At 29.6% G+C, this 25,145-nt stretch overlaps 3 protein-coding genes and 1 long non-coding RNA gene across 5 annotated transcripts in view; 1 reads left to right on the plus strand and 3 right to left on the minus strand.

Moving 5' to 3' along the window:
* ENGase (cytosolic endo-beta-N-acetylglucosaminidase) overlaps positions 1-25,145 on the minus strand; it is a 212,235-nt gene that overhangs the window by 119,097 nt on the left and 67,993 nt on the right. The window lies entirely within an intron of this gene.
* On the plus strand, positions 16,813-17,853 carry LOC121116310 (uncharacterized). The gene is made up of 2 exons (XR_005863814.1): positions 16,813-16,896; positions 16,954-17,853. It is a non-coding gene; the product is annotated as an uncharacterized lncRNA (long non-coding RNA).
* On the minus strand, positions 18,619-21,523 carry LOC121115624 (piggyBac transposable element-derived protein 4). 2 transcript variants are annotated; one of them, XM_040709703.2, is made up of 2 exons: positions 21,339-21,523; positions 18,619-20,979 (listed from the first exon to the last, which is right to left on the minus strand). In XM_040709703.2, the coding sequence occupies exon 2, from the start codon at positions 20,962-20,964 to the stop codon at positions 19,186-19,188; it is 1,779 nt and encodes a 592-aa protein (XP_040565637.1). In that variant the 5' UTR covers positions 20,965-20,979; positions 21,339-21,523; the 3' UTR covers positions 18,619-19,185. The 2 variants fall into 2 exon arrangements, with proteins under 2 accessions (XP_040565637.1, XP_040565638.1); XM_040709704.2 differs by lacking the exon at positions 21,339-21,523 and adding an exon at positions 21,099-21,319.
* Positions 22,474-24,916, minus strand: waw (Translation factor waclaw). The gene is made up of 5 exons (XM_040709706.2): positions 24,417-24,916; positions 23,805-24,351; positions 23,402-23,745; positions 23,017-23,349; positions 22,474-22,957 (listed from the first exon to the last, which is right to left on the minus strand). The coding sequence occupies exons 1-5, from the start codon at positions 24,693-24,695 to the stop codon at positions 22,550-22,552; spliced, it is 1,911 nt and encodes a 636-aa protein (XP_040565640.1). The 5' UTR covers positions 24,696-24,916; the 3' UTR covers positions 22,474-22,549.

The raw sequence follows: 25,145 nt of genomic DNA on the forward strand, positions 1-25,145 counted from the left end.
CTACGTCATCATAAAGGGCATTGAAATATGCGATTTTTCCCTGGACTAAAAATAATGCAATAGGACCGATTTTAAGTCCCCATAATAAGGAACAATAATAATAAATGTAATGTTTGGAAGTAATCGTAAAATTCTCTTAATAATTGCATGTCGGACGGAGGAGATTTCACAATATGTACGTATACAAAGTAACTTATTCAGAGAGTAGATACACGATAGAGGAGGAAAATGATAGTTTGATCATAAAATTATGTATTTCATTTTGAAAGGATTGAATGTAAAATTAATTGTATTTGTTAATCCGGCCATATTTAAGATTACAATGCTTCTGCAGATACACGGGTACATACATAATATGATGTACTGCTTAAAGTTTATTTAATCGTTCAAAATCATGTTGTTGTGCATACTTAATAGATAACTACCAAGTATTTCCAATCTACATCCATATTTGCTGTCATAATTTACTTATCATGACTTGCAAAAGTTCGTACAACATGAATGATTAAATTATATTACTTTTTTAAACGATTAGACCCATATTCATTTTTTTACAGAACTTGTATAAAATAGAAAAATGTCCTCAACATTTTTATAAAAATTATTTTTAGCGATACAATCCATTTTGAGTCGCTATGTACATATATACAAATATGTAATTGGATCTGGATCATTTTAGCAAGAGATAGATATTTAAATGTATCAATTATAATGTCTTGAAATATGTGTACAATAGTGATTTATGGGTTGACTTTTAGCCTGTGGGCGGGGTCCAGCTATGAACTTTCAACTCCCAATTCTAACAAAAATCAGCTCAAAGTTATAATTTGAGGCAAGAAACTTTTTTTTCCAAAAAATAATTTAATTAATGGCCGATTTCGTGGATAAAACTTTTAGATTTTAATTTAATATATTGAATTAATATTTGATTTAAGGCTTGAAAAATGTTAAATTTTAATTTTTTTGTTCAAGAAATGTCCAACTTTAATTCTTTTTGATCAAAAGTTTCAAAATTTGTATTAGAGGAAAGAGATCATTCAAAGTTTATCTTAAACAAATTACATACAAATGTCATCTAGATTTTAAAATTTATTTTAGTTATTTAAAATTTTATTAATTAATTAAGTAGTACTTAAATATAACAAACATAACATATATCAGAGAATACACAATTGTTAAAAGAATATCCCCCAAAATACGAAATTAAATTCTTTATAAGTAGGTTTTGTATATTCTATTGCAATTTTAAATGATTTTATGATGAAAATTATAACTATTATTCAGGTAGATAATGTTTTAGTATAGTTTAATCACATAGATAAATTAATGAGTATTGTTCTACAGATTCAGAACAATTCAATTACATTCATTATATCACAGTAACATATAGTTGGGATTGTATATTGCCAAATAATAGAAAATATATAGGACCTCATACCTTTTTTTAGTATAATAATACAGACAATTTGCCAACTGTTATTTATTAAAATTAAACTCTATCAATTGTGTTTTTGGGAAATTGTCCGAAAACCATATAATATGTATGACTGGTAACACACCAATAAATAAATTGTCTAAGATTTCCTAATTAATTTTTACAACATTTTTTAAACAAAGTTTTAGGCCCAGTATATTTGTACTAAAATAATGGTACAGAGATACTCATACTTTCAAAACGAGAATGTACTACATTGGTTTTGGGACCAGTCCTTCCAGAAGCATTACGTTATAAAAATATTAAACGTCCATTACGTAACCCCAAATTTATGTGTTCTGATAAATTTTCCACTTGATTCAAATTTTGAGTCGATTTTCAAATTGAAATATCCTGTGAGTACTTGTGTCCTAAAATTCAATTAATTTTATAAAGACTTTACATAGTAGTTATTTTTCTGACAAAAAGTTAGAATAGAAATAAACTCATATTTGTACAAATGATAGAATCTAATTGATTGATTGATCTACGGACTGAAATACAGTAGGAACACACGATCGTGATGTACTAAAATATTATCATTTCTTAACACGCCAGATTAATTCAGGGGTCCTCAAACTTTTTACAGTATGTATCACGACTCATTAGTGAAACGTGTACCCCACTGCAAGAGCCAGTGGTTTAATTGAATAATAAAAATGACACAGAATATAGGTGTCTCTTTTAAATAAGCTAATTTTGCAATGTTTGTAAATTGAAACAATTTAAACTGGTTGAGGAAATAATCCATATCGATAAATTTTATAAGTTTGTCAAATATTTTACGTAAAATATAAGATTATAGTCTATCAGTGCCCTTCAATCAGTACAAGGCTGATACTATTAATAGTTTTCTGAAATTTTATATTGTCATTGTCTAGTAAAAGACAAAGTTTTAATTTGTTCAAAAAGATATAGAGTGACTTCATAAATTGCATGATAATTGAAGACGACGCCCTCTTGGAGGCTCACAGTTAATATTATTACTCCATAAAATTAGAAAATTTCTAAAATATCTTGATCACATATTAAAAAAAAGATGAAGACTAAACGATTCTACTGGTAATTGGTACTAAAAATCCAACTCAATTTGACATCCAATAGTTATATATATTATGTATGCAATTCTTTCTTCCCTTCAAAGAATTTCTCTTGTTATTAATCCAATTAAAAAGGTGAATTCAGGGAGATTACACAGTTAGGTATACAGTAATTAACTTTCTAAAATGTTTAATTATATCATACAAATTATGACCTATTCTAATTTCATAGTGCTCAATTATGATTTGCAGGCACACATGGACTTTTAAAAGTTTTCTTTATCTCTAAAAAAGCACAATGAAGGAAACAATAAATTTAAATTGTTTACTTTGGTGTTTTTACCTATGAAATTAGAGATCTCGATGGAAAAACAGCATACATTGTGCATTGTAGATTTACTTATAATTTGTTGAATACTGTATGGAAATAATATTGTATTACGATGTAATAAGATATTTTTTTATACATAACATAGGTATATGATAAATTAATAAATTAAAGGGATTGATTTTTGATAGAAAATAAGGTTTGAGTTCCGTCTTTTGTTGGTCCGATTTTAACATCCAAATACACAACAATAGTTTGCTACTTTTGTTAATATTAATGGAAAAAAGTATTTTTTTATCGAAATATATTAATGGATTAAAGAAATAATATGTAGTTAACTTTGCTAGGTATGGAAATTTTTGCAATCGTTATTATTGCTTGTAAAATTCGGAGAAATACATTCGATCCATGTTGATATTAATGATTTACACAATATAAAAATAAAAGTTAATTTTTTTTCACTTAAATATATAACTTAAGTTACTTAATACTCAACTTCACAAGTTTCTTATTGTAAAAAAATTAATTAACTTTCTCTGAATAATTTTATAAAACAGTCCATAAACTTTAGAAAATCCATTTTTTATTCAGACATTTTATGAAAGTGACACACATTTTGTAGTTGTATCTATTCAACTGCCTCGTTCACTTTAATTTTTATTTTTGTAAATACAGGATGCGACCTCCACTTAAAAAGCAAATTAAATAAAAATGGCTTTTCATCTAAACTAATCATCCGATTTTAATAAAAACCAATGCCAAATAAAGCTAAAAAAAAAAAAAAATTATTTAATATAATCCCTATTGGTGTAAATAACGGCCTCGACTCGACTTCAGAAATGGGGAAGGTCTTAATGACAATTTACCTTGGCAGGTTCCAGAATTCCTCCCAGATCAAAACCCGTAAAGTTTAATTAAAAATTTGATTTAAAAACTTAAGACTTTGCTATGCCGTTCTGATGAAAGGATGCGCTCATAAAGTAATATAGTGGCTTAATAACAAATGACCAAGGTTGTGCCTTTATCGGTCTAGCAGTGTAAGCGATTCCGGTTCTTGAACTGCTAGAACCGAAACTGGCAAAGTCGAACCGAGATTGCATTATATTGCTTATCGGTCTCGATTCTTGTACTTTTGTTCTTATATAGAATAAAGAAAATACAATATATAGTATAAAAAGTAAATCAGCTTTAATCAATAAGTCCATTTTCTGAGTTTTTTTTTTTTTTTTTTTTTTTGCAATTGTAGTATTTTCCAATGATTTGTTTACGTTGCCAGGAAATACAGTTGTATCTGAGTTCCAAATAGCTAAGGGTTTCCTATGGATCTGGAAAAGTAGTTTTAGGTACCAGACGGGGGAGGCGGGGTAGATTATGGATCCAGGCCCGCTACAAAGCTTGATGGGGAGCTATAATATGATAATTATAATATTTCTTAAGCCAGGGTTTCCCAAACTTTACTATTCCAAGGCCCCCCAACATTAAAATTTTTTTACATCAGGTATTACACTATACAAAACATGTGTACTATGTATAACCAGACTGAAAGCAATCCTCAATTCTCCATTTTCTTTCCCCCCTCCCTAGCCTTCCATCACAGCCCCACATTGACAACCATAATCTTAACTAACATTAGTTTTCGGACCCCCTACATATAAGGTAGCTCTGGGCCTGTTTGTCTCTAATATCATTTCCTGGTACCAAATTTTCTAGTGTTTTAAGTCCCTATTACCAAAATAAACCAGTATAATATAGAATAGAGAGAGAGAAGACTGAAACCGTGACTGAAACTGTTGAAATGAAAGAACTTGACCGATAGATCCACTGAACCTGAACGGGACACAACCTTGTGAATGACTAATCAAATTTACAATTATAAATACAATTGGTAGAAGAAGACCATTGAAGATTGTATCCTAACTCAAAGGTGAACACTTTATCAAAATACATTAGCCTTTGCAAAAGAATTGCAAATTGTTGATTAGTTAATAGATCATTAAATTTAAAACAATGTGTTTCATTGCTTTAATGATTATATTATAACAAAAAACAAAAGAAATTTTAATTTTCTAAACTTTACCTCTAAATATTCATAGAGATTATTCAAACTTTCTTAATCATATTTTTTTATCAAAAAGCACCTCAATTTGAACTTGACACCATAGTCTACATCTATTGAATTTTTACATCCGAGCCAAAAAGTACCAGGATCTATTTCTAGATGTTATGTTATGTTATAGTGATAGTACTTCCATCTTTTTTATTTATCCCTAAGTGTTCATCATTATATCAAATATTATATTTTGGCTCTACATTTTTCAATCCAAAAATAAAAAATAGATGTTATCATCTATTTGAATTTAAAATGTAGTCAAGATGAACTTACATAGATCAGGAGTAGATATTTTTTGATTAATTGAAAGGAAAGAATAAAAATAAATGTTGCTGACATTGCATTGAGTTTAAATTTATTCTTTAAATATTAGTAATATTGGATTTGAGTATTATTCAAACTTGAAAAAGACTTGATTTTCTGAAAAAATGTTTGAACTTGTCCGAAATATTATTTGAAAAACTCAACTAAGCTTGAATGATCGAAACTCGATATATTCGAGTATAGAATAATCTTATCTCCAGTTTTTTGAACAATTTTATTTCTTAATTTCTTATGGATGAACAGTAAGCAGGAACGCTTAATGGCAGGAAAAAATAGAAAAGTTTTGGCCCTTAGAGTTACCGACACTTTTTGATTAATAATTGACTGCCTTATGAAAGTTGTCCAACTGAGTTCATTTTTCAACTTAGATCTTATCAATTCAATGCACATTTTTCTCTTAAAACCTTTCCTTTAACTCAACTAGGCGCAATGCTCAAAAACTCATACTTGTGTCAATATTAAATTACTTGAACTAGAAAGTACTTAATAGGTAACTTTTATGTTTGAATTAAAATCTGGAAACATCCATATGTTCTAAAAATATGGAAGAATGCAAACATCGTGCTGCCATTGTTTTATCAGAGTACCATGCAAAGACTCTGTACAGATTAAGACAAATGTTGATAACTTTGAATACATTGTTTTCGTTACATACATAATAAAGTTTTAACAAAAGAATATTAAAACCAAAAACTCATTTTAATAGAATTTATAAGTCTTTTCCCAAATAAGAATTTATAAAAAACAAAATTATCATTACAATCGGTATATTTAATAATGTTTAATAATTTTAGAGACAAAACTAAATAGTCTCCATCAAAAAACTTCAAAGCAGGATATTTTTCTATTTCCCTAATGTTAATAATTCCAAATCATGACTATATTCTCAAAAAATCTACCTTTTGTCTGTAGTGTTCGACCATAAAGGCGTTAGAAAAAAGTATAAAGGCCAAAATGTCGAAGGATAAAACATCGAACGTGCTAAACGTAGAATAAACAGAACAAATCGTTGAACCTACAAAACGTCAAACAGTTATCAAAAATGTAAATAATACGAGTGCGAAGTATGGGGGCCAGAGGGATTTTCATTACTTTGATGAATTTTTTGTTCAAAATTGCAGTTTTGGGTCTTGTATTATCAAACTTATAGATTTTTTTAAGGGCCTGTGGATATGAAGGGCTTTTAAACCTTGTGTGGTATTTACTTTGTATAAAACCCCTTGCCTTACGGTTCAAAATCACCCGCTCTTAAATACTCACTATAAAACAGCCTTTTTGTTTTAAATTCAAGATAGATTATGTTTCATAAGATGAATTAAAATTATAATAACTAACTTTTGCTTAATTAATTAATTTTTCTACATTAATTTGTTAAATCTAAAACTAACATGTTTATTAATAATGAGTTAGAAAATTCGCATAGTTTATTAAACTTTAAAAAATAAAAAGAAAATACGTGTTAAGTAGGACCTAGACCTGGACCTGTCATCGATCCTTTGATTCTCCCTACTGTATTAGGGAGATGGGGACCGCCTTTATCCTCCCAACGATATCCCCTTTCCCAGTAGCTATAAAAAGTAGGTGTCCCTTGTACAGCCCAGGCATGAGGGTTGGAATAATCCTCTAATATCCGATGTCTATAGATCTCCTGATACGTCCAGTCCTCCAAAGACTCAAATACACAAAGGCAAATCCTCGAAATCTTCCAGTCTTTCCCTCCAGCACCACAGTCACCTTCTTTAAAAAACTCCTCTAATTTTTAATTTAAATATTTATCAATTCTATAGTAACAATTACTATAACAAAAACTTAGTTGGATAAAATGTTTCCTATATTTATACAGTATAAAAAAACAATTGAAAATATACGAAAAATCCATAAAGAGCTTGAATATGTTAGACAAAAAAATATCAATCTTAGGTTTGTCTTTACAGATGTAGGTATTTTGTTCATTTTGTACTTGAAGAAATTATTTTTACGGTCTTTTTTGACGGGTAAAATTGATATCATGCAAATGTCTGGAAGTCTTTCAATGACATTTTATCCCTAAAAACTGTCTGCGTCCTAAAGAACAGGAGTAGTCTCACCACGAGATCGATAGATACCTTCCAATATAAATTTCTTCTAAAAGCTTCCAAATTCGTCATTTTCAATATAGTTCGTTCAACATTTAGAGTGAAAAATGGGCAAAATGTTGAAAGGATATCCTTTGAATAGTCCATGATATATCTTGCGGGCCCAGGAGTCAATGTTATAATGTTATGAGTAGAATTCCTACCCTCAGTTCAATTTTTTGCCAAGGAGGACCATTCAATCCTAACATTTTTTTTAAAAAGTATCGCATCCTTGAAAAAAATGAATTCTCCATCTGAGAATGAGTCAAGTCTTATATTTTATTCATCCACATCATCTTCAATCTCCGGATCTTGCATTTCTTCCTCATCAAGGACCTTTAGACAGGTTACTTGTAAGCCATTTTTTCGGACAAACTAATTATAAATTCGATCTGCAATTTCAATAAATATATGTAATTTCTCATCAATTAAAACATTTCCTCACTGCTTTATCCATAATTTTTATTATTTTGCAATTATATAGCTACTAAACTAGTGCGTATGCATTTCTTTGTCATTGTATCAAGAGGTACTTTTGGGTAACGTTCATGTACATACATATTGCACTTCAAATATATTTGTAGTTATAAATTTACTGATTCTACAATCTCTTTACTCTCTATCCAAAAGGATCATCTTTGGTCTTTACAAGAATATATATGAACACTCTTATACAAATAAACTCTAAATCAATATTTTTAGACTAGTCATTTTCAGGATAAATGAAATTATAAAACATGGTTTTTTAAAACTTTTTCTAATGGTGGGGTCTATTTAGGAAAAATCACGAAATTTCAAGTCTAAGAAATGACAAAAAGATGTATTTTTCGTAGGTTAAAGTTGAAAACAGATCATTTTGACTTGTAAGACGAAAAAAGGTTATAAAGTTGGTTAAGAATCCAATATAATAGTTGCTATTAATATTTGTGGCATTGGGTACACAGGTCAATTTGATTAGGCCCTGAGAGTCGAACAACGGGATCACCTAATCTAATCTTATGATTTTTGGGTGTTCGTGGGCGTTTTTTAATGCATAGGCAGGACTGTTCTTTAATATCTGACATTATAATGAATAACCAGGTCTCATCAGTGGTAATTCATATTCTCAACTCTGCAATGAACAACTTTGCTCATGTTGCTCAGCTCTAAGTCTTAGTATTCATAGAGATATAAAGCTCTTAATGGAGCACTGTACTAATGGTTCCAATTGACTTTTTTTAGGTCAAAAGCAAACTCCCTATCTATCAGCCTCCTGTCGTTGTTGTTCTTGGTCTCCTTAGCCTTGAACAAATATGTTGTTTTGACCTGTGTTTGGATGTCTTTGGAGTCCGTGTTCCAACCCCCTTCTTGGTCATGATCTGTATCACCTGATTGATACTGTAAGATAAATATTTTCCCCTGTAGGATTAATCCAATATGATATTTATTTCGTTGTCTTCTTTGGTTGTTCAAGTCATGGTGATTACTAAGTCTTGTCTTAAAGCCATTCTATAAAAATTACAAAATTTGTAGAGGATAAGCAGATTATGGTAAATACCATAACTTTTGATAATTAGGTTTGCAACTAAATCAATAAATGTTTCAGTCAAAAGTTTAAGCGAATAAAATTTCTTGAATTGTCAATCCTGGATCAAGGTACAAAAGCAAGTGTATATACTGACGTGAACAAGTCGAGTACGACCTTCAAAATAAAAAAAAAGTATGAGAAAACAATTTTTATCATTATATTTATAGAACAACGAAAATACAAAGAAAAAAAAAAGAGATCTAAGTTGGCCTTATAAATTTCATTATATTATTTCTAGTATATGGTATGAAATAATTTGAATAAATTGAATTTAAAAATACATTAAAATAAGCGTTTTTCTAATCAATAAAAAAAAATGAGTCATAAAAAAATATTTTTTAAAGTCATTAAAATTTTATATTTCTTTAAAAAATGTAACTGAAAAAATGAAGGGGCCCTGCTTTTATTCGATTATGCTTCAATACAACTTTCTCATTCTGTCTTTCGACGTTTTTTCATAGTTTATTTTTTTGCAGTAAATCCCCATATTTTCAGGACATTTTTCTTTCAACACAAAAGAAAAAAAATTCATTTACGTTTCTTATCCCTCGATTTATACATTATATGATTGCCCTATAAGTTAAAAAACCACCATCAGTAAATTGTAAGAAGTTGATGCGTAACAATAGAAAAAAGTGGATTTTGTTTTCCATGCATAATGAGAACAAATTTATTTCAGAGTTATTCTTGTGTGCAAAGGGATTATAATATCGAACAGTTACAGCAATAACTTAAGCTTTCACCAGTTAATCTTAAAAAAAGAAAAGAAATGCAATGACTTAGCAGTCTTGTTACAAAGGATATGAGGGGGGAGTAATTGTTATACATATTTATAACACAAAGACTTTGATACCAGAAATAACCCACATGACAAACATCATTCAAAAAAATACATCGAAGTATTATATTTTCATCAATCTCTGTTCCAATGATCTAAATATTTGATATTACATGCCTATGTAGTATTTTTGTAAACTGTATAATGTACATGTAGCGATACGACGTGTTGTTTATACATTTCAGAAAACAAAAAACAGAGAATTATTATATTTTTTCTATTGAGATAGGACTCAACAACGAAATTATTGTAATTTATATATAAAATGTACAGAATAGATTTATGGCTGTTGAAATTATTGTATGCGGATGAATGATCCACAATCATCATTCTTTATAACTACTCCTCCAAATCCAAGTTCTTCCGCGTTATACATCATTTCTACAAATAGTAATAATAATAATAATGGCCCTTAAAGTTGTAGAGCTGTGAGATTCAAAATTAATGGTTAATGAAGACTCTGTTGTTGTTCATTTGGTATGCCTCTTCCTTCAGTTAGATTATAATATGTAATTTATAGACTGCGTGCGAAAATTGAGTATATACCTATATTTGATCAATCATTATTTCTAAGTTCAACATCCTTTTAATGTTATTTTGTATGTTAGTCAATCATAAGCTTATAAAATATGTATGTACATTTACAATGTAAATAATCATTTTTGAATTGTTCATACTAGATATTATTGGTATGAATAACAATATTTTATAAACGAATGTCATTTTTTAAATTTGCTGGACCCGGAAACTTTAGTCAAGTGCCTACTAGGCATAAAAAGGTATTAACACTCATTACAATGAAGAACTACGTATTAAACATAAGGTATACATGATGTATTTTGTTCTATCCAATTTTACAAATCATTTTTTCTTCCTTTTAAGAAGTGGATGTTGACTTGAGGAACTTTTTTTTGACATTTACTTGATAATATATTTTTTTAATTCTATCATCACGTCGATTTATTATTATTTACGTTCTACATAGACAATTAAGTTAATAATATGTCTTGAGGAAATTTGTTTATTTATATATGACTGTGGATAATAAACTATAATGGCTGTGTGTGTTTTTTTTTTTTTTTTTTTAATTAGCACATTTGTAAGTAAGTTCCTATATTTATAATATGTATTTATTGCTTTTTGCAGATTTTTACATGGATTTTGAAGTAACTTGAATATTATCAGAATTAGTCGCACAATATTTTTTTTTATCAATTATTTTTGGTTAAAGCCAGGGTTATGAACAGAACACGAAATGTACCGGCGTTCAGCAGAGCGTACGTTCATTGAACGGAACGATAATGTTGAGCTCTGAAAATGCATTTTAGCGTTCTGTTCCATTAATTCTCACGGCAAAAACTCCTAAATTGTTATCCCTCGTACAATAAGTGTTTCCACTCGTCAAAAATAAAAAAAAAAATAAAAAAATTGGTGTCTTTCAAGGATCCCTTCGGAACTTCTTTTGAAATTTACTCCAAAATTAAATATTGATAAAACTCTAACAACTAGAATTTTATTGCCAATACTTGTCAATATGATCCTAAAACATTAAATCTGACTGTACACAATTCTTTATTTATTTAGATAATGCCTTCTATAGGATTTATTTGTATATTTATTAATTTTTAGGTCCAGTTTATTTAACGATTTTGCTTAAAAATCGTTTTTTTTTTTAAATTCCTTTTGATTTCTTGGATTCTTCTTTTTTGTAATGTGAGGCTGAGGTGTACAACGGCTGCTACAAGCATTTTATATTGAAGCTAGTATTATTCAAAATACATTTAAAAGCAGATGAATACAAGTTTGATTCCCAAAATTCGCATAAAGTAATGAATATTTCATTAAAATTTTAATCAAAAATTAAATATAATGTTTTTACTATAAGAAAAGCAAATGATATGTTGTTAAAACCTCAAACCCACGTTGCTAAGTTTATTTTAAAATAGGGATTTTTTTATATTCATACAAGTATTTTTAGCATATTATAATTAATAGTAGCATTAAATAGTTAGGAAAATGGTACAAAATTTAAATGACATAATTATTATTATCATTCAAAAGTTTACCATGAATATGTTATATTCTGTTGTTGTTTTTTTCACAGTTCACTAACCAAGTTATAAAAAGAATGTTCATCAACAGAGGATCAAGAACTATTTTATTTTTTTAAATAGCCCTTAATTGGTCACAAAAAAAAGCGGGGGGGCGCATTTGATATATACAAAGAGTACCTTAGATTATCAAGTTGTTTTCCCCCTTTTTTATAAGCAATATAGTTGACAATAATATAGGCAATTATATTATTTTTTTTATTATACATTATATAAACAACGTCAATATCTTTCAAAACATTCATCCCTATAATTTAAGGAAATCTTCTACATATAGTTCTTATAAAAATTTGAACCCGTACCTCTCGTGCAATAAAATTAATAGAAATCTATATATTAACTTTAGATACAATGCTTTCTTTTCATCGTTTACAAGACATCTACCCCCTGGATAATTACAGCGTTTTTTATCTTGGTCCCGAGTCCAAGTAAAGTTTGAGTCTCATAGTATCGAGTCCGTGGGAAAACATAATTTTTACAGACTTTAATCAATATTTACTTTAGTCTTTATGATAGAATCTAAACTCTCGAGAAATTAATATCATGATTACCAATTTCATTTCTTAATTATATTTTAGTAGATCCTAACCGAGCCGATGGAAGCTAAATAGTCAACACGATTATTTATTAGGCTCGGAGAGAACAAATCTCTTCCACAACAATTAATTATGTAATTAGAAGTAGTTCAGAGGAAAGAAGGCGATGCTTAAGGAAAGGGAGACGTCATGAAAAAAAAAAAAAATCAGCAAATAAGTGATGTGAAGGAAGATTTGTCCATTATTATATGTAGTAAAATATCAACTTTGAACCTCCAAGATAACGTCTTCTTCAATTTATGACGTCAGTGAAAACGTTCTTTATAGAGTTGGATTTTTGTATATTTCTTTCCTCCCATAGCTACTTGCAGCTAATCTAATGAAACGTCATGAAAGCTAAGCTGCTCTTCAACTAAACTTTCTTCAAATTGTCAGAGTTAATATGTCATCTTTCGGTTTATTGTATTTCACATACTGCCAGCTCATATTTTATACAACTCTAAGCATGGAATACTAAAAATACTGGAAATAAAATAAAAATATTGCACTCACATAGAAAAACTTACCTCTCCTTTTTCCTGCAACTACAAAAATGAGAAAAATGAAATATTAACCAATCTTGTAATATTTAGACATAGGTTGATAAAGTTACTCGTAAAAATTTATCAAGACTTTAAATTAATATAACTCTTAACTTATCTTAAAATATATTTATTCAAACTTATAATGTTCATGCCCAAACCAATTACAAAAATTATGACCTTCACCAACAAAGTTGAATGGAGGTTATGTAATCGCCTCTGTGTGTTTATTTGTAGGCAAGACTACGGAAAAAGTAACTGACTAATTTCAGAAAAACTTTGTATGAAGATTATATATGTAAACAGTAAGAGGCCATTAAACTTTGAGATTTCAAGGTCACACAAAATGATATGAGATGGAGGTTTATGCTCTACCGAGTTCCTATTCTAGCTTATACTACTTTTGTTACTACATGTTTAGCATATTTTTATTGAATCACTTATTTTAAAGAATAGTTTTAATTTATGATGTAATTGGAAAAATATTATTGGAAGGATAATAATCATCTGTCAAGTTGAATAAATATAGGAAATGCAAATATATTTTCCATAATATGAATATGTTATAGAAAAAGTTAAGAATCTATTTGGTATTTCTACACAAGATTGGGAGTTCCTATTAGATATTTTCCGTGTTAATTAAATGATTTCCTCTAGTCTGTGATTCGATAAAACTGTCAGGTTTCAATCACCTTTTGTCTCCCCTACTAATATGAATCCCTTCATAAGCTAAAAATATAAAAAAAATTCGGAATAGATAACCATCCTTATTACTTACATACAATTATCATATATATTTATTATATTATTAATTTTTAAAACATTTTCACCAAAGATAGGCAATAATGTATAGTTCAGAAGAACAAATTATTGCCACAACGACCGATTAAACAATAAACAAAAAAGAAGAAAGAGCATACATAACAACCGTTTTTCCTTTTCTAATTTTTACAGGGATTTTTTTCATTACAAACTACTCAACTCTAGGTACTGTTTACCAGCTACCTGAGTTGGAGTTATTTATCTACATCACGGGATGAATGCAGTGATGCAGTCATTCGCTTAAGAAGAGTACTTAAATCGCTGTCGGTATCTAGTTACATCAATTTGGCCACTTTTGCAGAGTCTTTGATTAGAAACCTGAGAAAACTCACATCAGGGTCATTTGAAATTCAGCATTTAGGGGTAGTACTCTATAACATGATATACGATGTGTATATAACTTAAACTTCAATACGAAGTTATCTTTATCATATCACAAACCTTCCATACTAAAATAAATCGAAAAAAGGCACAAAATAAGTTGGTCAATTCTTCCCAAATATGGAATTATTCTTCAATCATTGTTAGGAATTGTTCAGAGCTAAGCATTTATCAAAACTAATTCAACCAATCAAAGTTAAGAACACGGATTAGAGGAAAAGAAGCACAAACATTGACAACTGACAACAAAATACAGTTATAATTTTCATAAATTAAAATATTATTATAATTGAAGAGTCCGGCTTTTTGTAGTTGCTGCATGAATATATATTTTTTTTATTCACCAAAGCTGTCACGATTATTTTATATTCTGGAAAAGAGAAAATAAGTATAAAGTAATCACTAGTGCTTGACAGGGTAATTCCTTGTTGGACTCAGAGTAGAATTAAGGCTCAACATCGAAAAATTCCTGCCTATATCATAGCTAGATACGGAGTGTGGGTTTGTGTTTATTTCTTTGAACTCATAGGTGTTAATATAGCGCCATGACAGACAGCTAAGCTGCTCTTTTCTCAAATATTCTTCAAATTGTCGGGACTACCACCTTCATTTTGGATTTCTTTTTTTAAACATAGTGGGGGATAATGTTATGGTAATCTACGGTGATTTTTATATTAATACCAAGATCATAGCCATACAGATGACACTTGTGCATTCGGGCGCTTTAGAAGAGGTTTACTAGTTGCTGTCCAGTAGTCAGATGATTATCGTTTTAATTCCGGAGTGAAGTGATGGATCCATATTTTATCCGTTGTCACATACCGAGATAAGAAGTACAGTTCGCCCCGTTCAAACATGGCCAAACACTTCTCAGAATCATCAGCCCGTTTTTGTTTTAGGTCAACATTAAGCAAACGGGGCACTTACATTGAACATTGAACTTCAACTTCCAATCATTTAAAACGATTTTATGGATTTTTTATTTTATTTTTCTGTTGTCACCACCTCATTTGGGTGTGCAATGCACTCTGCATCATTTGTGTCTCTACAACCATGTTTGAAGTCAGAAAACCAACGTTTAATTATTGTTTCTGTTAGAGCAGAGCCCCTATAACACTTTTCAACCAATTGTTTTTGTTTCTTTTTTTCATCAAGAAGCAGTGTAAAATTAAATCACGTTCATGTTTTACTAAAATCCATGGATTTAGCTTGGTGAATATATTACATTGTAATTAATTAAAAATCAAGTTACGTACAAACTGTTTTGTTTTTATTAACTCAGAAGTCTCTGAAAGGGTGGAATGATGATTTTATATACACTACCCCCCCCCCCAGTTAAAATACATGAGGAGGATGTATCAGCCACTTATCCCTCCACTATCTAAACGTATGGTTAAGATTTATTTACAATAAATAGTTCCACAAAGTCTCCATATAAAAAAAATTAAAATGATTTAATCTGCTATTGCAATATAAAGCAATGACTAATGAGCAAAAAGTTAAATAAAGAATATACAAATTGAAATAAAAACAGACTAACCTATTAATAAATATGTAATATTAATATAAAAAGGGTCAATTGACGAATTATATCATTCGTACCTCTCACGTATAAATACTTGTCATGGCTTCCCTCTTTTATTCATATTTAAGCAGCACAATGTGTATCCTGTATCCAAATATTATATAACAAAGTATATTTTTACTAAAATAAATATATATTATACTACGAACCGCCGGCAACACACTCAGAGAAGGAAAAATACATGCCCTAAAAAAGGATTCTTTTGCAAAAAAAAAAAAAAAAAAAAAAAAAAAAAAAAATGCGAAAAGAAAGAGGGATTATCGTGTAATAGAAGGAGAAAGAAGCTCTGTGAATGTTCTGAGATCACGTTGAATGAAAGTGTTATTTAAGGCCCAAATGAAACATTTGCAAAGATCCTTTTTTAAATAATCATTTAATGATCAAATTATAACAACTTTGTTTACAAATTAAAAACGAACAAACCCCGGAAGTCCCTTCTCCCGTAGAAGGGCCCTCCTATAGGAAGTCAATCAGGATGAGAGACGATAAGACAGAGTTAGAAGAAGGAAAATAACCTGTATATTTGTAGCTCCTCCTCTTCTTCTCATAATAATAATAATCATTCACTCTTCATTTCAGATAAGGTAACTATATTGACATATTGGCGAATGATGTGTACATTGCATAGTATACAAGAGTTTTTAAATGGGGTTTAGGTAAGTCAATATACACTGCACACTTTAGGTATTGCTATGAGTATTAACTTCAAAGTTAGATTTTAAAATTATTTACCCATAAATAGCGTTTGAAAGCTTTAGGTATTTAAAAATGATAAATAATTATTTTACAGGTACATTTAAAAATTGTTGAGTTATTATAAGACATTTCTCATGAAGCGCAACAATTATATTGATATACTCGCAACCTTCAATATCCATTCAGATAACTACATTTAATAAGTAGTGAGCGACTTGCGGCTCTCAAAACCTTCATATGTGGCTCAGTCACCTCAAAATAAATAAGCTATAGTGTTTTTGATCCTAATAAGTAACATATAAGGTCCTCCATATCAACGAAGTAGTGACTAGTAATGGCCCTTGGGAAAAAAACTAGTTGCGTTAGACTGTTTCAAAAATAGTTGTAGGGTAAATGATTTTTCTATATATATTCTAATAAAAAAATTATTTCATTTTATTGTTCAGTTTGAAATTTAGTTTAGTAATTTACGGGAAAGGACATACGAAAATAAAACTCAAAATTAGCAAACCGAGTACAATAATTCCCCCTCCATGAGCTCAGTCAACATTTCAGATTTTTTTTTTTTTTTCATTTTCCTAAGCATAAATAATGAGGAAATTCTGGTTTTTCCTAACAATTCCGTTGTGACTACAATAAAGAAAGAATCTAGTTTATACAGTTTAAATCATTTAGAGTTCCACATCTAATATTATTTAAATTAAATTATTGTAAAAATAGTATTTTAAAAATGTTGAAAAATATGTGAGAAAATATAAATAAATTATCCAAGTAGGTATGTTTCTATTTTTTATATCACTCAACTATGAAGAACCGCCGAATGAAACAAGTTCACGAATTTATGAATTTCTTCAAAAATTATTTGGAGACTTTTCAACAGATATATACATTTCAACAAATAGAATCTACTTCAGTTTGGTGAGAAACATCGAAGAAGAGTTGAAGCGTTATTTTTTCTCCATGATTCAAGCCTGTATCTCTTCGATCCTTAGTATCCTTTGTGAGCTTTATAGAACTGAAATTCTACAGCCTTTGAGCAAAAAACTTTATTCCAATGCTGAAAAGGCAGAAGCTATTATGTTTATGTCGACAAAATTATCTTTTGCCATACTAGTCATGATTACGTTTGCTTTTTTTATTCATAAATATTGAATTAAGTATTTTTTTACCTTGCATATATGTATACATTTGTACTTACAATTGGATAATTAATTAATAGATACTGAATTTAATCTTCTCATTCGAAATTGTATACAGTGTAAAAAAAATTGAGATTATTTATCATACGAAATACAAAATGTTGAAAACATTAATCTTGATTTAGATAAATAGTAATATCAATAGAGTCCTTTATGTTTATCATGATTTTTTTATTCTATGATTGTAAACCCTTGAATTACGGGCAAAGTTCGTGTGAAAAGAAGTGTTCACTAATCAAAACTAATTCGTTTCTTAATAGATTAACAATTGTGCTTTTATCCAGTGTGAAATGAATGGATCTTTTCGGGAGTTAATGGAGTAAGAAAACAACTTACCAATTACTCGAAACATATTAAGTCATCCTAATTAAAAACACTATTCGAGTGGCTTATTTACTCACGTTATGAGATCCAATTAGATATAAGCTGTTTGAGTCTAATTTATCCGATCGTTTAATAAATAATTTGGAATACAAGCTCAATTATTGCACCAAAGGAGTTTAGAAATAATATAAGATAATATACTGGCCATAAGGACATTGATTTTATTATATATACATTTTCATAATATCTCATGAGTAAGGTACTACTTCCAATATGTATTGTAAAATCACGTAAATCTAACTATGCACCTATATAAATATGAATTTATATATATTTAATCGTCTTAACAGTTAAAAAAAGATTTATTTAATGAAGTAGCATGTACAATTTTTGTCATTCAAAATGTATGCCAAAAAGAGTATATAAATAAAATCAACAACTTAACTTCGATAAAAATTTTTTATTAGAAAGTCAACTTCTCTCCCAAAGATAAATCCAAGATAAGGTCTTTATCTAAAATAGATTTCCTAACTGAGTTATGTGTAGAATACCATAACATTTGTAAATTTTATTTATAAAAAACAAGCCTAATATAATACTTTTACTAATGCACATTTATTGATGAAAATAATAATTTGTATAATATAAAAGATAGTTCATAAATAATAATCATAATCACTTTGAAATATGAAATTATAAATATATTAAGTTAGACACAAATAGAATAGTTAAGATCTTTCCACCAAAGAATAATAAATCAGATGACTAAATCAATATATTTTCAATTAAACAGATTATTTTGTATTCAATTTTGTGTTTATATTTTCATCAAGTAGTAAGACAATCAATAATAAACTGATTCATTAATTATTTTGGAAAAGCCACAATAATCAGTAGATTCAAAGATCTACTTTTAAAACTATCTATAGATATTCAGATACAATTTATGTCAAATGAGCAATTTCACCAAGTATATCTATATTTTCACTAAATATATCTATTTTGACATATAAGGCATTTCCTTTGGTTGCATCATGAAAAATATTGGACATTTTAAGGCAAGTATACACTCAAGTTAAACGACACAGGTCGAAGATTATTTCGATAAAACATTTAAATATTATGGCATGAAACTTAAGGTACAAAATGAAATCATTAACTGATATCCTTACAAATGTTGCACTTTAAGGTTGTTTGACTATGTTCACTACAAACATAATCATAACACGAATTGCATCTAGTCTTAACTTTTCGATCTTTTGATCGTCCGCAGAGAGTACATCTTTTGAGTGAAACAATAGTTAAATTTTCTGGAGATGAAGATGGTATATCCACGTTGAGGATTTCTGATATTCTCTTTCTTATTTTTGTGGGAACATGTACATTGTGCAATCTTTTTAGTAAATTGTCCTTTATCAATTCATAGGCCACTTCTTTAATAAACAAACGGCGTTTTAATTTCTTTTCATTTTTGTGAAGATACAGGACATAAGAATTTACACTTGCAATATTGATTAAAGAAAAAAAAATCGTAAGAGGCCAACGACGACTACTTCGAGATGAACTATAGTTGCTTACCATCTGGTCTACGATATCAACTCCAACTTTTGTTGAATTATAAAAAGATATTATTTCAGTCTTTTTAATGACGTCGGTATCTAAATCACTATTCGATTCATGATGCATACTACTGACTAAAATAACATGTTTCTTTTTGTTTTTGCAATTTTGAATAAACGGTACCAATGTCAATTTACCATTAAATCCAAACATGCTTCCAAAATTTTGTTTATTTTTTACATTCAAAAATTCCGGAGGGATTTCTTTTTGGTTGTTCCGTAAAGTTCCAACAGAGGTTATGTTGTGATTTTCTAAAAGTTCTTTAACTAATAAAATACTAGTATACCAATAATCGTTAAATGTAATGTTTCGACCAGATCCAGATATATCTGAAATTAGTCGCAAGACCACGGCTTTGGATGAATTAAATTCCATATCTGCTTCAACAGGGCCTTCAGGCTGTAAACCGGCATATATCTCCATGTTATATACGTAAAAAGTTTTTGAATCACAAAGGGCATGGACTTTAACTCCATAACGAGCTGGTTTACTTGGTACATACTGTCTAAAGGAACAACTACCTCTAAAGGGAACCAACATTTCATCTATGGTCATGTGTTCGGTTGGAATGTAATTATTTTTGCAGTTATCCACAAATTTTTCAAACACTTGCCGAATGGGAGCAAGTTTATCATGTTTTTTCTGTTCGTTTTGACACTCCTTTTCCCCAAAACGTAAACAGCTCAAAAGAAATCGAAAACGATCTAGAGGCATTGTGAGTTTAAATATTTCGATTCCAGATCCATCAGATTTCCAAATATCGTTTAAATGAAGCCGATAAGAATGATAGGTTCCAGTTAAGAGAAGAAGCCCTATAACAGCTTTGATTTCCTTAGCATCCGTATTCGTCCGAGGAGACTTTATACACTCACTCCTATCTTCGGCAATTAATGAGTTTGTATGCTTAACAATAAGATCAATAATGTCTGGAGTGAAGAAGACGTCCCATAAGTCGCACGAAGACTTGGCATTGAGTGATGGTCCTTTTAATCCGGGTATGAAATGAAGAATGTTACTTGAGAGATAACGAATCTTGAAAGATCTGTCATCATCGTTATACCAAAAAGTTTGACCATCCTTTCCCCTCTGACATTCTAATTTAGACCTTTTAGCTTGAACTGGATCTGACTCATTTTGATTTTCTGATTCATTACAATCATAACCAAAAATATGAATGTCTTCTTCCACAAAATCATCATCTTCACTCAGAACAAGAGGAGTCTCTTCAATGTTACTTAATTCGTCCTCAGATGAACAAGACTCCACTTCATTAAACATCTGCTGCATCCATTTCACTTTTTCTTCTATGTTCATCTTATGAACGAATTACTAGAGTAGACAAATTAAAAAGGTTTTGCCCCTTTTGGTCACTTATACATTTAGAAAATTCATATAAACCAAGGTTAATCAATATTAACCTTGATAAAAACAAATATATTATAATTTACTATTTAGTTCTTATAGAATTTTCCAATTTAATGATATTTTCAATGTAGGTTTTAATCTAAATTATGAAGGAATTATAATTAATGCTATTGATCAGACAAATTGCCATCCCCCTAACATTCACAAATCCATTAATGTCAACAGCCACCAATAACTAACTAATAAGGTTACTTGCATTTAAGACAAAATTTAAAGTCCTATGAAATTTGAAATATCTGTATAATTAGTCTAACTGAGCGTACCTTGGATACTTAATTATTAGTTATTTGATGTTAAATAATTATCCGATTCAGAAGTAGTGATAGTTTATGGTCAATTTTACTGATAATTGATTAAACTTGATAGAATCAAAATGCCGCTTTTTGATTTTTATAAAATTATGTATAGCCTTTTTATTCTCCCTTTTATTCTTTTGTTGTGATAGTTTATTTATCATAAACTCGTTCCTAGAAATTTGGAAAAAAAGTTAACGCAACCTTTTCCTTTCTTATGATTTTCCCGGCCATAGGGGTAAAAATAAAATAGAGGAGTTCATCAATATATTATCATAAAAATCTGATCAATTAAATCGCCAAGATAGTAAAAAAACAAAAATTTAGGTTAAACGAATTTCTAGGACAGTTTAACATATAAAAATAACCACAAAAAACGAGCATAAATTTTTAGAAAATTGTCAAAATCTGATTGTCATAATGAAAAAAAGTCAATTTAATTATATTCTATCATAAGATATTTTTTCTTCCATTTTGCTAGAACTTTGATCAAACAAACTCAATACAAATTTGCGAGTAGGTTTTTTTTTAAAGAATTTTTTTTTCTTTAAGATATTTTTGTTATTACATTATTTTTACGATTCACCATATATATATGCTTGAATATGTGTAAAATGCAAACCATACAAGATATTATCAAATTTGTGTTTTTTGACATTTTTCAAGGGATTTTTGGTGAAAATAAATGATTAATGCATCACATGAAATATTTTTCTGCGTATTGTGAACAACTTTGTATGTTCCTTACAATTAACCAGAATATAATAATTATTTTTTTAAAACGTCAATAAATCGATACCACTTTCATATAATTGGAGTTTAATTTTCCAAAAGGGCATCCAAAAAACCAACCGTGATGCTTGACGACAAGGGAAGGGGGGTTTAAAAATTGCCAATGTTGTTTCCAAATAAAATTATTTCTCTATCGAAACAACGGGTATCAGTGCTATTAATCTAAATGTGAATTACAAGTTACTAAACGGATAGAATGCTAATTATGGAGAGGGAAAATAACCAATTACAAGCGACATGTCCAAAAATCTTAGCTACTCACATTTTGCTCTTATTGTGGATATAAAAATGAAGAGTAAAATTTAAAAAAAAGTGATATTACAGATTTTTTATTTTATTATTTGACTAACAAGCAACTGAATGAATTCAAATTCGGCAATTTGATTTGCCTATTTCGATAACAACTTTATAAGAGTGTCTTTTGAAATCTTCACCTTCCCAGATTCCTTTAGCTTCTTTTTCCCTTCAGCTTGATTCTTAAGAAGCTTTCGCTGTCGAGACAAATCTCCTCCGTAGCATTTAGCAGTGACATCTTTTTTAAGAGCTTTAACATTCTCACGGGCAATTATACGGCCATTCAGTCTAGCTTGTATAGTCACAAGGAACTGCCTTCGTGGCATTAATTCTTTGAGGGTTTCACAAGTTTTCCTTGCAATTTCGTCACTTTTAGAAATATGGCATATCCTGGCCAATTCATTCATAGGCTCTCCATTGATTAGTATTTCGACTTTAGTGAGAGTAGTTCGTTTATATCCGTCATCACTGTAATCAAAGGAACCAAAACCAGATGTTCTTAACTAAAGTAAATGTCCTATAATTAGCTACACTCAGTTATGTATCTTAATTAGGAGCATACCTTGAGCTCATTGAAAAATTCAGTCAAAATCTCATTGAGAGGTATAGATAAATCAATTTTAACTCTAGTATCATCAATATATTCCGTATCAACTTCTTTACCACGGTATTCTTGTATAAGTCCGTAACATGCCCGCAAGTAGTCCGACGGTGCTAAAATGATACCTCTAACCATTGGTTCATGATATTCCTCGATATTTTTGTCAGGCCAATTACTAGTATTTAAAATTAAAACAAGATCTGATTGACCTGTGACTTTGAGCTTGTAAGGGACAGACGGAGAAGTAATCACGACCTGAGCACCATATTCATCATCCAATCTTTGAGAAAATACCTATAGTTAGAGATGTTTTCAAAACCATACACTTTTAAAAGTACAAACATACTTCTAAATGAAGAATCCCCAAAAAACCTAAACGATAACCTTGACCAAGAGAGACACAACACTCGGGTGTAACTGAAACACTTGCATCATTAAGACAGACTTTTTCAATAGCACTTTTTAATTTGACATATTCATTTTGATCTATGGGATAAAATCCAGCAAAAACCATGGGTTTACATGGGATAACATCAACTACGGGCTCAATGTCTGACCCTGAGCCTTGAGATTTATCAAAAAAAGTGTCACCGATTATTGCATCCTTAGGTGATCTCATATTACATGCCATGTATCCCATTTGTCCAGGATATATTTTTGCTACAGGAAATTCGTCAGGAGTGAGCAAGCCTGAAATAATAAATTATATTTGTTAAAGTAAAAGCAATAGAGCGTCTTCGATATAATACCCAAGGATTTAATGCTATAAGACTTATCAGTCATTTTTGAAGCGATGGTCATGCCAATAGATAATACACCCTCAGTTACTTGAACAAGATTGGTTGCTCCCTTAAATCGATCATACCACGAATCTTGAAGGAAACATCTAAATTTATGATCAGAACGACCAACAGGTGGAGGAGGTACATCGCTTATTACCCTATTAAGAATATCAACAATACCAATACCAAATTTTGCAGAGGCATGAATTACTGTATTAGGGTCAATTTCAAAAAGTTTAAGCATTTGCTTCTTTACTTCTTCAGGATCAGCTTTAGGAAGATCCACTTTATTTAATACGGGAATAATAGCTTTATCTTCGGAAAAGGCTGCAAAAAAATTGGACATGGTCTGAGCCTGAACGCCCTGATTTGCATCAACGAGAAGAACAACTCCTTGACATGCTTTAAGTGAGCGAGTCACTTCGGATGCAAAATCTACGTGTCCAGGGGTATCGATCAAATTGATCAAGTATTCCATATTGCCCTTGGAGTAAATGATCGAAGCAGTTTGTGCCTGCAAAGTTGGAATATAATGAAATCAAATTATTCAGTAAAAATCCTGTATAAATTTGTATTTACTTTGACAGTAATGCCTCGTTCTCGCTCAACTCGAAGTTTATCAAGCACTTGCTTATTGTCGACAGACTTGTCGATGGCTCCAACATATTCCAGGATTCTATCTGCAAGAGTTGATTTTCCATGGTCCACATGGGCAATTATACTTATATTACGAATATAATCTGGAGGTATTTTGGAGAGATCCACCTCTTTTATGCGGATTTTACTATCCAAGAAACATCTTCTCTTGAAAAATACTTTAGAGTTCGTTTTAACGAGGAAAGATCGGCAAAAAAACATTTAAGAAATTAATAATTGATATTTTTCTGAAGGGAGTCTAAAAAAATGTAAATATTCCCATAGAAATTCTGGAACACATCACTAGGAATATAATAATGATAATTAATATATAATGCCAACTCAGAGGGACCTAAGTAATTAGTTAATTTTAACTATAATAAATTAAATAACATTAGGATTTACAAATTAGAGATTGTTTATTTTTTAAGTAAACAAATGTAGTTTTGTAAAGAGGAATTTATTAACAAAGACCTTTGTTACTATTCCCCGCAACCTCATTTTTATGATTGCTCTTTCACACCAATTATCTCTAATTGGAGATTGACCACATATTATCAAGAAGTTAACAAATTCTTTGGAAGTGAAATTTTTTAAATAAGTAGAAGATTGAATATAATATTAAGATTCAGTGATTTTATAATGATTGAGTATAAATAATAGGTTTTCTAG

Source organism: Lepeophtheirus salmonis, chromosome 4 (genome assembly GCF_016086655.4).
Source record: "Lepeophtheirus salmonis chromosome 4, UVic_Lsal_1.4, whole genome shotgun sequence".
Classification (NCBI taxonomy): domain Eukaryota; kingdom Metazoa; phylum Arthropoda; class Copepoda; order Siphonostomatoida; family Caligidae; genus Lepeophtheirus; species Lepeophtheirus salmonis.

Coding starts and splice junctions, on each gene's coding strand:
- LOC121115624 (XM_040709703.2), bottom strand. CDS start 20,964: ATGAACATAGAAGAAAAAGTGAAATGGATGCAGCAGATGTTTAATGAA.
- waw (XM_040709706.2), bottom strand. CDS start 24,695: ATGTTTTTTTGCCGATCTTTCCTCGTTAAAACGAACTCTAAAGTATTT. Junction 23,350..23,401: donor TGGGGATTCTTCATTTAGAA/GTATGTTTGTAC, acceptor CTCTAACTATAG/GTATTTTCTCAAAGATTGGA. Junction 22,958..23,016: donor AATTTTTCAATGAGCTCAAG/GTATGCTCCTAA, acceptor CATTTACTTTAG/TTAAGAACATCTGGTTTTGG.